The 16,566-nt window shown below is 49.7% G+C and overlaps 1 protein-coding gene across 1 annotated transcript in view; it reads left to right on the forward strand.

Annotated features, from left to right (window-relative positions):
* The window catches only part of TPRX1 (tetrapeptide repeat homeobox 1), a 17,118-nt gene extending 6,891 nt beyond the window's left edge, over positions 1–10,227 (forward strand). The window contains 4 exon segments of the mRNA XM_017888859.1: positions 8,673–8,842; positions 9,336–9,722; positions 9,825–10,183; positions 10,185–10,227. Of these exon segments, the coding sequence (XP_017744348.1) occupies positions 8,673–8,842; positions 9,336–9,722; positions 9,825–10,183; positions 10,185–10,227 (959 nt within the window).
* The last annotated feature ends 6,339 nt before the right edge of the window (positions 10,228–16,566 follow it).

The raw sequence follows: 16,566 nt of genomic DNA on the forward strand, positions 1-16,566 counted from the left end.
TGCCCTTCTCTGTCCCCTCTGTCTTCTGGTCTCCCCGTCCTCTGCCGCCCCCTGGCGGCCGTCCTGGCCCCTGGGTCTCCCCATCGCCGCCTCTCTGACCCTGTCCTGGTCCCATTTAGCAAATGTTCCAATCCTCTTAGGCCGGGCCAGCCTCAGCAGAGCAGAGAGAATTAGATCCGATTTGGGGGTGGAGGGGGGCAGACTTCCAGAATATAATGAAAACTGCTTGTCAGACCATGGTAGGCAGTAGACATACAGCAGCTCACACACTGGGATCCCACAAGGGGCAACGAGGAGGGGAAACTGAGGAACAGAGAAAGGGGGAGACAGAGGGGCAGGGTGGGGGGACGCCAAGGGGTGGACAGGGCACCTGGAGGCTAAGAGGTCTTGCTCCCTGCGCCTGGAAAATGTCTTCCCAATTTGGCTCTCACCGCCACGGTCACCGGAGCACCTAGTGCCTCCACCTGCAATTCTGGAGTATCTTCCCTCTTTACAAGGACCCGATTCTCTCATCCAGAGTTATTAATTAATTCTTGGCATGTGGTTTTTTGTTTTTTTGTGTGTTTGGGGGGCTTGTGGGGTTTTGGGGGGATTGTTTGTTTTTTGAGATAGGGTCTCACCCTGTTGCCCAGGCTGGAGTGCAGGTGGAGGGCACAGCTCAATGCAACCTCAACCTCCCAGACTCCAGCGATCCTCCCACCTCAGCCTCCCAAGTAGCCAGGACTACACTAGCACACCACTCCGCCTGGCTAATTTTGGGAGGTTTTTTTTGTTTTGTTTTATGCTTTTGTTTTTATTTGTTTTGAAACAGAGTCTCACTCTGTCACCCAGGCTGGAGTGCAGTGGTGTGAGCTCGGCTCACTGCAACCTCCACCTCCTGGGTTCAAGCGATTCTCCTGCTTCAACCTCCTGAGTAACTAGGATTACAGGCGCGTGCCACCACGCCTGACTAATTTTTGTATTTTTAGTACAGATGGGGTTTCACCATGTTGGCCAGGCTGGTCTTGAACTCCTGACCTCAAATGATCCACCTGCCTCGGCCTCCCAAAGCGCTAGGATTACAGGCCTGAGTCACCATGCCTGGCCATTTTTTGTATTTTTTTTTTTTTTTTTTTTGGATGGAGTCTCGCTCTGTCACCCAGGCTGGAGAGCAGAGGCCGGATCGCAGCTCACTGCAAGCTCCACCTCCCAGGTTCACGCCATTCTCCTGCCTCAGCCTCCCGGGTAGCTGGGACTACAGGCGCCGCCACGTCATCCGGCTAGTTTTTTTTTTGTATTTTTTTAGTAGAGACAGGGTTTCACCGTGTTAGCCAGGATGGTCTCGATCTCCTGACCTCATGATCCGCCCGTCTTGGCCTCCCAAAGTGCTGGGATTACAGGCTTGAGCCATCGCACCCAGCCCATTTTTTGTATTTTTTAGAGAGACAAGGTCTCGCTATTTTGCCCAGGCTGGTCTCGAACTCCTGGCCTCAAGCAATCCACCCACCTCAGCCCCCCAAGGTGCTGGGATTACAGGCATGAGCCATAGCGCTCAACCTATTCTGTGATTCTTTGAGTAAAACACCTGCCTTCCCCCACTTGGAGGATGAGTTCCATGAGAACAAGAGCTGCACCTGTTAACTATCTGGAGGTGCCTAGGTCAGTCCCTTGAATGTACAGAGCACTTAATAAATACAGGCAGTTCTCAGGCCGGGTGCGGGTGGCTCACGCCTATAATCCCAGCACATTGGGAGGCCGAGGTGGGCGGATCACCTGAGGTTGGGAGTTCAAGACCAGCTTGACCAACATGGAGAAACCCCATCTCTACTAAAAAAAAAAACAAAATTAGCCAGGCGTGGTGGCAGGTGCCTGTAATCCCAGCTACTTGGGAGGCTGAGGCAGAATTGCTTGAACCCAGGAGGCAGAGATTGCAGGGAGCTGAGACCGCGCCATTGCACTCCAGCCTGGGCAATAAGAGCGAAACTCCGTCTCAAAATATATACATATAATAAATTAAAAATAAATAAATACAGGCAGTTCTCATTCTTACTGGTTATGTTCTATGAAGTTGCTGTGAACATGGTCTTAGCCAATAAGGAACCACTGCTCCCGGGGGAAATACAGATTTGGGGTCCTGCAAGGATCTGCTCACACTATTGTCATCAATCGATCAATACCTCACCCTGGTTCATGCGTGTTTCGGTTTAAAGACACCTTATTGAATATATATTAATATGTTATTGATTCATTCAAATTAAACTCAGGACTGGCCAGGTGCAGTGGCTCACACCTGTAATTTTAGCACATTGGGAGGCTGAGGCAGTTGGATCACCTGAGGTCAGGAGTTTGAGACCAACCTGGCCAAAATGGTGAAACCCCGTCTCTACTAAAAATACAAAAATTAGCCAGGCATGGTGGCAGGCACCTGTAATCCCAGCTACTCTGGAGGCTGATGCATGAGAATCCCTTGAACCCGGGAGGCAGAAGTTTCAGTGACCCGAGATCAATCCACTGCATCCAGTCTGGTTGACAGAGAGAGATCCTGTCTCAAAAAATAAAATTTAATAAAAAAGAGAGAAAGGACAGTGTTTCAAGAATGAATGTCCAGACACTGAGAGGAACCCCAATGGCAGAAAGACATTGAACAACAAGATTCTAGAAAGCAGGCCAGGTGTGGTGGCTCACACCTGTAATCCCAGTACTTTGGGAGGCTGAGGCGGGAGGATCACGAGGTCTGGAGATCGAGACCATCCTGGCTAACACGGTGAAACTCCGTCTCTACTAAAAATACAAAAAATTAGCCGGGCGAGGTGGCGGGCGCCTGTAGTCCCAGCTACTCGGGAGGCTGAGGCAGGAGAATGGTGTGAACCCAGGAGGCAGAGCTTGCAGTGAGCCAAGATTGTGCCACTGCACTCCAGCCCGGGCGACAGAGCAAGACCCCGTCTCAACAAATAAATAAATAAATAAAATAAAATTTTTTAAAAAAGATAGAGAAAGGACAGTGCTTCAAGAATGAATGTCCAGACACTGAGAGGAACCCCAGTGGCAGAAAGACATTGAACAACAGGATTCTAGAAAGCAAAAGCCAACCTCACGCCTTCATCACCCTCACTCTGATCTGCCCAATACTGTCTTCAAAGCCCAAACGACTCCTTGTTGCCCGTGTGCCCCTCCTGAACCCCCTACCCCTGCACCAAGAGATACCCTTACAATGCAGAGGATGGGGAGGTGTCTGTGGGCCTCTTGGGGGCAGGAGCAGAGATGAGTCAACCCCACCAACAGGTCCACCCCATCAGAGCCCACAGGTGTAGTGTAAAAGAGGAGACTGAAGAATTGATGGAAGGCCAGGTGTGCCTGTAATCCCAGCACTTTGGGAAGCGGAGGCGGGCAGACCACAAGGTCAGGAATTCGAGACCAATCTGGCCAATATGGTGAAATGCCGTCTTTACTAAAAATAGAAAAATTAGCCAGGGATGGTGGCAGGCACCTGTAATCCCAGCTACTCGGGAGGCTGAGGCAAGAGAAGGGCTTGAACCCAAGAGGTGGAGGTTGCAGTGAGCCAAGATCCCACCACTGCACTCCAGCCTGGGTGACAGAGCGAGACTCTGTCTCAAAAAAAAAAAAAAAAAAAAAAAAAAAAAAAAAAAAAAAAAAAAATTTGATGGATAAGGAGAGAGCCATTGTTTCTGTTCTGAAGGAATCAAATACAAATGGATTTATTTATTTATTTATTTATTTGTTTGTTTATTTATTTATTTGAGATGGAGTCTCACTCTGTCACCCAGGCTGGAGTGCAGTGGCACAATCTCGGCTCACTGCAACCTCTGCTTCCCGGGTTCAAGAGATTCTCCTGCCTCAGCCTCCCGAGTAGCTGGGATTACAGGCGCCCTCCACGATGTGCAGTTCATTTTTGTATTTCTAGTAGAGATGGGGTTTCACCATGTTGGCCAGACTGGTCTTGAACTCCTGACATCAGATGATCCTCCAGCCTCAGTCTCCCAAAGTGCTGGGATTACAGGTGTGAGTCATTGCGCCTGGCCAAGAATGGATTTCATAATCCCTTCTGCACGCTTTTCCACCTACTTCATTCCCACCTACGTTGCTTTTGCCCCAGGCTCCGGAGGACCTCCCTCCACCCACGTGACTCTAGGAATTTGGCCATTGCCTAGGAAGGCCCAGGAGGAATCTCCAGAAATTCCATCCAATCCTGAAGACACATCAGGACGAGAGAAGGCATGGGGACTTCCGTGGGCGGGGCGCTGACGAGCCCTAGGGTGGCATTCAAGGCCAGAAATGCTTCTTGTTTTCCAGGTTGTCCATTAAAAAATCATAATTATAAGCAGCAGGAAATAGAGAAAGTAGACATTCCCCATCATCTCTGGGTAATTACTTTTGCAGGAGTTTTTATTGTTGTTATTTATTGTTCATGCAAATATATTATGGGCCAGACGAGGTGGCTCACACTTGTAATCTCAGCACTTTGGGAGGCCAGTGTGGATGGATCACTTGAGGTCAGGAGTTAGAGATCAGCCTGGGCAACATGGCAAAACCCTGTCTCTACAAAAAATACAAAAATTAGCCAGGCGTGGTGGCGCATGCGCCTGTCCTCCCAGCTACTTGGGAGGCTGAGGTGGGAGAACGGCTTGAGCCAAGGAGGCAGAGGTTGCAGTGAGCCGAGATCATGCCAGTGCAATCCAGCCTGGGTGACAGAGCGAGATCCTGTCTCCAAAAAAAAGAAAGAAAAGAAAATATATATATATGTATAATATGTATATATTTTTGTATGTGCTTATTGAATGTATACATTCTTCAAAATAAACAATGTGCCTGAGACAGCACTTGACATGGAAAACACAAACTCCATCCTTTAGCTCATTATTAGTCAGCAACCTTGAGCTTTTCCTATTATAGACATGGGAATTCGGGAGGAATAAAAGAAAAAGCCCAGCAAAGTGTCTGTGTTCAAGACACATTTATTTCGGCAAACAGCAAGCAGACATCCAACAGGCAAACAAAACAAAAAATACATTAAAAATCATCATTTGTTACTAATGGGTTGCCCCTTATCCCTTTTTTAAACTTATTAGCACTCCATAGTCTGAGGCTGCCACAAATTAATCATCTTCTAATTTGTGGGTGTGAATTAATCCAGTTAACTCAGTTGATATTTCAAAGAAATGCTACACTGAACACTGATATCTGCGCTCATTCACAGGGGAGCAAGAATTTTCCCAGGATAAGTCTCTTACAATAAATAATTGAGGGCAGGCACGGTGGCTCACACCTGTAATCCCAGCACTTTGGGAGGTCAAGGTGCACGGATCACCTGAGGTCAGAAGTTCACATAGTGAAACTCCATCTCTACTAAAAATACAAAAAAAAAAGAAAAAAAAAACTAGCTGGGTGTGGTGGCAGGCGCCTGTAGTCCCAGCCACTCGGAAGGTTAACGCAGGAGAATTGCTCGAACCCAGGAAGCAGAGATTGCAGTGAGCCAAGATCATGCCACTGCACTTTAGTCTGGGTGACAGATCGAGACTCAGTCTCAATAAATAAATAAATAAATAAAATAAGAAAACTGGCTGGGTGCGGTGGCTCACGACTGTAATCCCAGCACCTTGGGAGGCTGAGGTGGGTGGATCACTTGAGGTCAGGCATTCGAGACTAGCCTGGCCAACATGGTGAAACCCTGTCTCTACTAAAAATACATAAAATTGACTGGGCGTGGTGGTGTGCGCCTGTAATCCCAGCTACTCGGGAGACTGAGGCAGGAGAATCACTTGAACCCGGAGGTGAGGTTGCAGCGAGCCAAGATCACGCCACTACTGCACTCCAGCCTGGGTGACAGAGCAAGACTCCATCTCAAAAAAAAAAAAAAAATTAAATGGTTTTTAGTCTACTTGCAGAGTTGTGCCTCCATCACTATAGTCAATTTTAGAACATTTTTCACCATGCCCAGGAGCTATCCCCATAGCTACTCCCAGTTGGTCCCAATTTTCCCTTCTCCCCAACCCCTAGCAACCACTAATCTGCTTTCTGTCCCTATGGATTTGCCTATTCTGGACACTTTGTGTAAATAGAAGCATATGTGTGCTTTTGAGTCTGGCTTCTTTCACTTGGCTTCATGTTGGCAAGGTTCATCCACGTTGTAGTATGTATCAGAGCTTTATTCCTTTTCGTGGTTGAGTACTATCCCATTGTGTGAATATAGGACATTTTGCGTTTCTATTTTTTGTGGGTTTTTTTGGGGGGGTCGTTGTTTTGTTTTGTTTTTTGAGGTGGAGTCTCCCTCTGTCACCCAGGCTGGAGTTCAGTGGCACGATCTCAGCTCCCTGCAACCTCTGCCTCCCGGGTTCAAGTGATTCTCCTACCTCAGCCTAACAAATAGGTGGGATTCCAGGCTCCCCACCACGCTTGGCTAATTTTTTGTATTTTTAGCAGAGACTCGTTTTTACCTTGTTGACCAAGCTGGCCTCAAACTCCTGACCTCAAGCGATTCGCCCACCTCAGCCTCCCAAAATGCTGGGATTACAGGCATGAGCCCCCGTGCCCGGCCACGCGGCACTTTGTTTATCCATCAGTGGATCGATGTTTCAGCGTTTTCTCCTCTTGGGTGATTGTGAATCATGCTGCCGTGAACTTGCTTATATTTAAATGTCTGTTTTCACAAAATAATACCAGTGAGCTTGTTCATCTGTTTATGTCTTTATTGGCCAAATAAATAGCCACGGTGCAAAATCTCTGTGGTCGCCACTGTGTTCCCAGCATGTCCTGTAGGTGAAGCCGGACAACGAACGTGGGCAATGAGGAATCATTGCTGGGGATGCTGCTTTCTACAACAGAACTCTAAGTAGCCTGTGAAAACAATAAGCCAGGCCTGTGGTAACAATGTCTACGTTTTATTGAATTTTGAAATTGATTGCATGAGTCATTTCTAGTTCCCTGCACCATGAGCCTTGTCAATCTCTCTAACCCCTGAATCCATGTGGGTCCTGCCATGGGGAAATGGGGACAGCCAGGTGTCTGACAGAGAAGATGCATCTCTGAAGGATCTGATTTCTGTAGACCAAGGTCATGGGTCCCCTGTATCTTCAGCAGCAGGTTCGTTCACTCACAAGGACAGACCAGCAGCGGTCCATGGGCACATCCATCAGACCTGTGCCCCTTCCTGATACAGGTCTATGCAGCTCGGAGAGGCTGGGCTCATGTGAACCCAGCACACGAGCCCCGTATATAAACTGGAATAAACCAGCACTGAGGTCATTTACTCATCAGGAGAAACCAGCAGAAGTCTATGTGAATGTGCATCAGAACTTCGCCCCACAGGCAAATTCACTACAGAAACCAAACCATTATCAGCAGGACCAATGTGTACTGAGCTCTGCTTACACCTATAGGCACCTGGGGGGCAATTTTTGGAATAGATAGTAGGGGCCAGAGTGGCCTCAAGGGACTAAAGAGGAGGTTGCAGGGTTATCCAGGAGGGAGGGATGGTGGCTGGACAAGGCGGGCAGCCCAGGAGCCGGGAGGAGTGGCTAGACTCGCCGGTATTGGTCATGCGGGGCCCCAGCCCTGGGAAGGAACAAGGATGACTCCTGGGGGCTGACTGGCGGTGCCTCTCCTGAGATGGGGACCCCAACCACAGGTCACAATGCTGACCCCCCCCCAACCCCACGTGGAATGCCGCCTCGCCTGGGCCCATGAGGGTGAAACCAAGGCTGTGTTGCCCACTGAGGTTCCCCGGCTCCTAGCACAGCTTGGCAGGCAGTACCTGATCAGTGATGAAGGATTCATCCATCATTCAGCTCCTCCAGGGGGCGGGACTGCAGGGCAGGGTGGGAAAGGGAGGGTCCCAGCAGGGTGGGCCAGGGTGGGCACAGCATAGAAGTGATTTAAGAGCCAAGCACTTGGCAGTACACACTCATGTCTGGGAACAGAGCAGGACGCAGGATGCAAGACCCTGGTCATCTCCAAGGTGAGCGAGGGCAGGGGTGTGAGGGGTCTGAGCTGATCCTGTGGCTGAGGCTGCAGAGTGCAGATGTGGGCAGCCAGAGCAGGGCTGGGCCTGTGCGGGAGGCTTCCCGTCCTGCAGAGAGGGGAGAACTTAGTGGCCTTTGGGAAATGAAAAATCATGCAGTGGCGCGGAGCGTCTCACGCCTGTGATCCCAGCTCTTTGGGAGGCCACGGTGGGAGGATCACTTGAGCCCAGGACTCTGAAACCAGCTGGGCCAACACAGTGAGACCCGTCTTTACCAAAAATACAAAAGTTACCCAGGGGTGGTGGTGCACACCTGTGGTCCCAGCTACTCGGGAGACTGAGGCGGGGGGATTGCTTGAGCTCAGGAGGTGGAGGCTGCCTTGAGCCGTGATCACATCACTGCACTTCAGCCTGGGTGACAGAGCGAGATCCCCTCTCCAAGAAAAAGAAGGAAAGAAATTAAACCAGCGCCTACGCTGCCTGCCTTCCCTTCTGTGGGGTCCCTAACAATACAGGAGCTGTCATCATGCCCATTTCCTAGATGTGGATCCTGAGGCCCAGAGAGGTGCAAGGTCTGATCCAGATACCAGGCTGCCATCCGCGGTGCCGCCCCAGCCCACACTGCCTGGGCTCCTTGCCTGGCTCAGGGGACAGGGTCCCTAGGCGGGGCCGGGGGCTCCCTGGGGGCTTCTCTGACCTGTTTCCCTCCCCTCCCCAGGCGCTCCCCTGGCCCCGGACCCTCCAAGGAGACAGCGGCAGGAGCGCACGGTCTACACTCAAAGCCAGCAGGAAGTGCTAGAAAGTTACTTTCAGAACGACCAGTACCCGAACTATGACAAGCGACTGAATCTGGCGAAGGCACTCGATCTCAAGGAGCACCAACTGCAGGTCTGACTCCCAGCCCTACCCCGCCCGCCCCAGTCACCCCAAGGAGCCTCTTCACCTCTGTCACTCACCGGGGCCTGGGCCGCCCAACCATCTCCTGCCCTGCCACACAAGGGGTCCCGCCAGTGTAGACCCGGGCTGCATTCTGAGTCCTGTTCCAACTCTATGCTAACCCAAACCTGCCCACAGGATCGGTCCAAGCTGTCCCCCACGAGGTCTCCCGGTGCCCAGACCTCAGGCCCCCCTCAGAACCCGCGGTCCCTCCCCTCGAACCCTCCCTGGTCCCCCGGGCTCCCGGGCAGCAGGCCCTGCTCCTCCCCTCCCACCCCATCCTCTCCCCTCCCTTCTCCAGGCCTGGGAGCCGGGGGCCCTCTTATGGTGGGTGCCGGGGTGGGGGTGAACAGAGGGAGAGGTTGAGGCCGGCCCCACCCCAAGCGGCTCACCGGACCGCGCGAGCCCCTCCTTCACACCTCCTCCCTGTCCCCTCTGCCCCCAGGTGTGGTTCAAGAATCGCCGCGCCAAACTAGCTCGGGAGCGACGGCTCCAGCAACAGCCCCAGCGCGTCCCTGGGCGGAGAGGCCGAGGAGCCCGCGCTGAGCCCCTAGTCCCTGCAGCCGCTGCCTCCGCCCCTCAGCCGGGCCTCTCGGGAATCCTTCCAGCGGCGGAACCCACGATCTGCAGCCTCGACCAGGCCTGGGGTGGCCCCGGGTGCAGAGCCCAAAAGGGCATCCCAGATGTCCTGGGTCCAGGCTGTGGCCCGATCCCAGCCCCAATCCGAGGCCCAGCTCAGGTCCCAGGTCCACTCCCTGGCCCAATCCCAGGCCCAGCCCAGATCCCAGGCCCACTCGCTGGTCCACTCCCAGGCCCAATTTCAGGCCCAATTTCAGGCCCAGCCCAGATCCCAGGCCCACTCCTTGGCCCAATCCCAGGCCCAGCTCAGGTCCCAGGCTCAGCCCAGAACCCAGGCCCGATCATAGGCCAGATCCCAGGCCCAGGCAGACTCGGAGGCCCAGGTCCCATCTTAAGTCCTGGCCGGATGCCAAGCTCAGGTTCACTTCCAGGCCCACCCCCGATTTTAGGCCCAGGCCCAGGCTCAGTCCCAGCCCCAATCCCAGGTCCAGGATCATTCCTAGCCCCAGCCCCAGTCCCCTTATGGCCTCAGAGCCCCAATGCCTCCGACTTCTTGCCAGACACCCAGTTATTCCCTCAATTCACAGAGCTGCTCCCACCCCTAGACCCCTTGGAGGGATCCTCAGTCTCCACCATGACCTCTCAGTACCAAGAAGGGGATGATTCTATGGGCCAAAAAGACTCAGGGTCTCAGTACCAAGAGGAAGGTGGCTCTGAATGAAAATCACTCAGGCCCCAGGTCATTACTGGATTTATAGGGGGCCTGTGCCTGCAAAGTTCTTCAGATCCCAGTGGGCCTGGAGTGGCTGGTCTACACTACTGGTGACTTTCTGCAGTGAATGCACCACCCTTTACCCACTCTGCTGCAGTCGGACATTTGCTGTCTTCACTGTGCAGCCATCACAGGTGGCCTGTGGATGTGCCTGCCCCTCATTTGAATTGAGCCTGAGCATTTCTCTGCTGGGATTGGAGTCACTGCTCACTGGGATGTTTGGCATTAGTGGATGCCGCTTGAGAGCTTTGTAAAGGGCTTTTCCCAGTGCTTCTGATGGTCAGCATCTTCCCCAACACTTAGGATTGTGAGACCTTTTAATGTTTGTTGATGCAATGAATTGTGGTTTTGTTGTGGCTGTAATATCCATTTCCCTGATGTTTGAGAGGTTAAACTCTCACATGTTAACTGAACCTTAGAAATCCTCATAATGTGTCTCTTTGTTTACCCCTTTTCCTTCATTTATTTGAATGTATTCTTATATTCTCTTGGCAATTAAAGTTCTGCAAACGCCTTTCCTATTTGCATTTTGTTTCATTAGTAGCATTTCTTGATTTCAATGTTGTCTATTTCACTGCTTTTCAAATTACCTATTGTTATGGACCAGATTTGTCTTCATTTTTCATTTCCATCAGCGGCAGACTGATAATGTTGTAAAACACAATGAAGTTATTAATAAAAATTAAAATGGGCCAGGCAAGGTGGCTCATGCCTGTAATCCCAATAATTTGGGAGGCCAAGGCAGGTGGATCACTTGAAGTCAGGAGTTTGAGACCAGCCTAACCAACATGGTGAAACCCCATCTTCACTTAAAAAAATATATATATATACAAAAATTAGCCAGGCATGCTGGCGGATACCTGTAGTCCCAGCTACGTGGGAGGCTAAAGCAGGAAAATCACTTGAACCTGGGAGGTGGATGTTGCAGTGAGCTGAGATCATACCACTGTACTCCAGCCTGGAGTACAGAATAAGACCTTGTCAAAAAATATAAAATAATAAAATAAAATGACTTTTACAAAATATCTCAATATATCTGTATTTTCAAATTGAACAGAAAAGCTTCTAAAAGCTGGTGTTTCTAAAAGACCTCTGTTACTAATTGTTACTAACTGGAGACGAAGCCCACAGGTGGCACCAGTCTGAGGTGTCTGGCTTACTGCTTTGAAAATTGCTCCATTTTCTCGCTTTTTCCTTCTAAGAATAATGCTTTTTTTTTTTTTTTAATGGCTTGTCTAAAATATCTTTCTCCAGGCTGGGCACAGTGGCTCAAACCTGTAATCCCAGCACTGTGGGAGGCTAAGGCAGGTGGATCACTTGAGGCCAGGAGTTTGAGACCAGCCTGGCCAACATGGTGAAAACCCACCTCTACTAAAAGTACAAAAATTAGCCGGGTGTGATGGCACATGCCTGTAATCCCAGCTACTCAGGAGCCTGAGGCAGAAGAATCGCTTGAACTCAGGAGGTGGAGGTTGCAGTGAGCCAAGATCATGCCACTGCACTCCAGCCTGAGTGCCAGAGTGAGACTCCATCTCCAAAAAAAAAAAAAAAAAACAAAACAAAAAAAAAAACTTTCTCCAAGATGAGGTAACCAACAGGAGAAAAAGAAATCTTGCATTATCACATGATGATGAAGGTATTCCATTTTTTCTCTAAATTTTTATAGTTTTACCTTTCATATTTAGGTCTTTAATAGATGTATAATTGATTGTGCATGGTGTGAGGTAAGGATTTTTCCTTTCTCATGGATTTCCAATTGCCAATTTATTGAGAACTTGCAATTTATTTTGTATTTTGTCATAAATCAAAGGTTCATTGATGTATGAGTCTGTATCTACAAACTCTTTTGTTTTGGGGGGTTTTTCTTTTTTTTTTTTTGGAGACAATCTCACTCTGTTGCCCAGGCTAGAGTGCAGTAACACAATCACAGCTCACTGCAACCTCTGCCTCCCAGGTTCAAGTGATTCTCATGCCTCGGCATCCTGAGTAGCTGGGTTCACAGGCATGCACCACCATGCCCAGCTAATTTTTTGTATTTTTAGTTGAGACGGGGTTTAGCCATATTGGCTACATTGGTCTTGAACTCCTGGCCTCATTGATCTGCTAGCCTCAGCCTCCCAAAGTGCTGGGATTACAGGTATGAGCCACCACACCTGGCTTTTTTTTTTTTTTTTTTTTTTTTTTTTTTTTTTTTTTTTTTTTTTTTTTTTTTTTGGACAGCATCTTACTCTGTTGCCCAGGCTAGAGTGCAGTAACACAATCACAGCTCACTACAACCTCAACCTCCCAGGCTCAAGTGATCCTCCCACCTCAGCCTTCTGAGTAGCTGGGACCACAGGCACACACCACAATGCCTGGCTAATCTCCTTTTACTTTTTGCAGAAACAAGGTCTCACCATGTTGCCCAGGCTGGTCTTGAATTCCTGGGTTCAAGTGATCCCCTCACCTTGGCCTCCTAAATTGCTGGGATTGCAGGTGTGAGCCACCATGACTGGCTCTACAAAAAGTCTCTATTGGGTTCTTGGTCTCTATGTCCTTGCACCAATAGCATGCTACCCCTTGCCTCTGTCCTCTCCTCTCCTGCTTCTTTTGCCATCACCTTGTGGCCATCCTGGCCCCTGTGTCTTCCCACAGCTAGTTCTCTGACCCTGTCCCAGTCTCATTTAGCAAATGCTTCAATCCTCTTAGGTCAGGCCAGCCTCAGCAAAACATAGGGAGAATTAGTGCGGATTTGGGGGAAACATGTGACAGGCTGTGGTTGGAGGTGGGGACAGACTGCCGGGATACAATGAAAAACCCTCCTGCTCCTCAGAGAGACCCTGAGAGGGATGTACACAGAAAACCACACTGAGACTGTCCCAAGGAAGGCAGAGTGATGGAAAAAGGGAGAGACTGAGGGGCAGGGAGAAAGGGAGAGAGGGAGAGTGAGGTGCAAAGAAAAGGGGAAACTGAGGCATGGGAGTCTCCTGCCCTCAAAACCAGAACAGACAGGGTCTCCCCAGCCTGTGTCACTTCCCATGTGACAGCAGCTGTCCTGTGCGCTCTAATATCCTTACAAAAGGTCCTTTGAGGCTGGCAGCCTGTAATCCCTTTGCCTATGGGGGGTTACACCAAACCTCAGGGTGTTTAAGTGCCTTTCTGAGAAGACTGAAAAGATTCAGTCTGAGCATGGACCAGTCCACCCAGCCAAAGAGCACAGCCCTTAAACCCTCCACTCTATCGAGTGATACCAAGCTCATCTGCTTCTTGGACTCTTTGGAGGAGGACCTGTGGACAGCTGGATGTCCATGAGACTTTGGGTAACAACTACACCTTCTCCATACGTGTGGGGTGTAGCAACATGGAACTGTGCCATTAACATGCCCAGCACAGAGCCTAGCTTACAGGAAGCTCGGAGTAAATGGGTGATCTTATTATTTTACCATTTAGACAACAGCTTCCTCCCGTATCTCTTCCCTCCTCTGACTCATCTCCTATCTCTCTCTGCCCTGTGCAGACCCATGCTCCCCCTTCCTGCTCCTTCCCTAGTCTCTCTCCCTCCCTCTCAGTCCCTGTGTTTCTCCCTAGCAGGTTTCCCCGGCCTTGACCTAATCTAACTCACCACCTGCCCCAATCCTCTTAGAGCCAGGTGAGGCGGCATCTGCAGAATCTCAGCCGGGTCAGAGAAGAGTTGAAGGGGAGATGGGACATATTGGTGGATGATGTCAAAACCCTTCTCAAGCCCATGCTGGCACCTTTTCATGCTCCTTACTGGCCATGAGACTTCAGTTACACAAGTAGGTGCTGTCAGGGTCTCCTGGAGCCCTTCCCCTATATAAACCCCAGAAAGACTCCTCAGAAAGACAAAATGAACCTGCAGAATCTCCTCTCCCTGATTTGGGCAGTGAGTGGAACAACATGTTGCAGATGTTCCACAGACACATCTGATTGTCTCTGCATATATGATGAAAAATGTAAACTGACCGGACGCGGTGGCTCACGCCTGTCATCCCGGAACTTTGGGAGGCTGAGGCAGGCCGATCACAAGGTCAGGAGTTCGAGACCAGCCTGGCCAACATGGTGAAACCCCATCTCTACTAAAAATACAAAAATTGACCAGGCATGGTAGTGCGCATCTGTAATCCCAGCTACTCAGGAGGCTGAGACTGGAGAATCGCTTGAACCCAGGAGGCAGAGGTTGCAGTGAGCCCGAGATCGCACAATTACTCTCCAGCCTGGGTGACAAAAGGGGACTCCGTCTCAAAAAAAAAAAAAAAAAAAAAATAGCTAGGTATACTGGTACGTGCCTATAGTCCCAGCTACTTGGGAGGCTGAGGCAGGAGAATTGCTTGAATCTGGGAGGCAGAGGTTGCTGTGAGCCAAGATGACGCTCCAGCCTGGCAACAAAGCAAGACTCCATCTCAATAAAAAAAAGAAAGGAAGCTGAGGCAAGAGGACTGCTTGAGACCAGTCTGGGCAATATAATGAGACCCCATCTCTACAAAAATATTAAAATTAACTAAGCATGATGGTACACACTTGTAATCCCAGCTACTTAGGAACCTGAGGTGGGAGGATCACTTGAGCCTGGGACAAGGATACAGCAAGCCATGATCACTATACTCTAGCCTCGGTGACAGAGCAAGACCCTGTCTCAAGAAAAATAATAAGTAAGAAATAAACATGTCCACAGGAAGACTTGTACAAGAATGTTCATAGCAACCTTATTCATAAAAGACCAAAACAGAAAGAACCCAAGTGAATGGTTAAGCAAATTATGGTATGTCCATACAATGGACTATAACACAGCACTGAAAAGGAACAAGCTGTGGATACACATATGATATGGAAGAATCTCAAAATCATTATGTTGGGTGAAAGAAGCCAGACACAAGAGGCTGTATGTGGTGCCATTTCATTTCTACAAAATTCTAGAAGATATGGAAGTAATCTGTAGTTACAGAAAGCTATATATGATACAATTTCATTTATATGAAATTCTAGAAGAGACAAAAGGAAGTATTCTATAGTTAAAGAAATCTGATTGGTGGTTGCCCAGGCAGGTGTGGGAATGAACAGAAAAATAACTGCAAAAAGGTCCCAGGGAAGTTTTGAGGCTGATGGATGCTTCTTGTTTGGGTGCTGGTATCATAGTTGTATAATTTATTTTTGATGCTCTTTCGAGATGGGTCTCGCTCTATCACACAGGCTGGAGTGCAGTGGCACAAACATGGCTCACTGCAGCTTAACGTCTCAGGCTCAAGTGATCCTTTCACCCCAGCCTCCCAAGTAGCTAACACTACACGTGCACACCACCACGCCCAGTCAATTTTTTAATTTTTTGTAGAGACAGGGCCTTGCTATGTTGCCCAGGATGGTCTTGAACTCTTGGGTTCAAGTGATACTCTTGCCTCAGCCTCCCAAAGTGTTGGGATTGCAGGCATTAGCCACCAACCAGTTGTATACATTTATCAAAGCAATTATACTGAACACTTAGGACAAGTGTGTTTTATCTAAAGAAAGCATCTATCGGCCAGGCGCGGTGGCTCAAGCCTATAATCCCAGCACTTTGGGAGGCCGAGACAGGCGGATCACGAGGTCAGGAGATCAAGACCATCCTGGTTAACATGGTGAAACCCCATCTCTACTAAAAAATACAAAAAAAAAAAAAAAAACTAGCCAGGCGAGGTGGCGGGCGCCTGTAGTCCCAGCTACTCGGGAGGCTGAGGCAGGAGAATGGCAGAAACCCGGGAGGCAAAGCTTGCAGTGAGCTGAGATCCGGCCACTGCACCCCAGCCTGGGTGACAGAGCGAGACTCCGTCTCAAAAAAAAAAAAAGAAAGAAAGAAAGCATCTATCTTTAAAAGTTGATGTTTCAAAACTCTATGAATGGGGCCAGGCACGGTGGTTCATGCCTGTAATCCCAGCACTTTGGGAGGCCGAGGCGGGCGGATCACCTGAGGTTGGGAGTTCGAGAACAGCGTGACCAACATGGAGAAACTCCGTCACTACTAAAAATTCAAAATTAGCTGGGCGTGGTGGCACATGCCTGTAATCCTAGCTACTCGGGAGGCAGGAGAATTGCTTGAACCTGGGAGGCAGAGATTGTAGTGAGCCGAAATCACGCCATTACACTCCAATCTGGGCAACAAGAGCAGAACTCCATCTCAGAAAAAATAAAATAAAAATAAAATAAAAAATTAGCCAAGTGTGGTGGTGTGCGCCTGTAGTCCCAGCTACTCGGGAGGCTGAGGCAGGAGAATCTCTTGAACCCGGGAGGCAGAGGTTGCAGTGAGCCAAGATCACACCACTGCACTCCAGCCTGGGCGACAGAGCAAGACTACGTC

Source organism: Rhinopithecus bieti, unplaced genomic scaffold, assembly GCF_001698545.2.
Source record: "Rhinopithecus bieti isolate Rb0 unplaced genomic scaffold, ASM169854v2 scaffold_574, whole genome shotgun sequence".
NCBI classification, from domain to species: domain Eukaryota; kingdom Metazoa; phylum Chordata; class Mammalia; order Primates; family Cercopithecidae; genus Rhinopithecus; species Rhinopithecus bieti.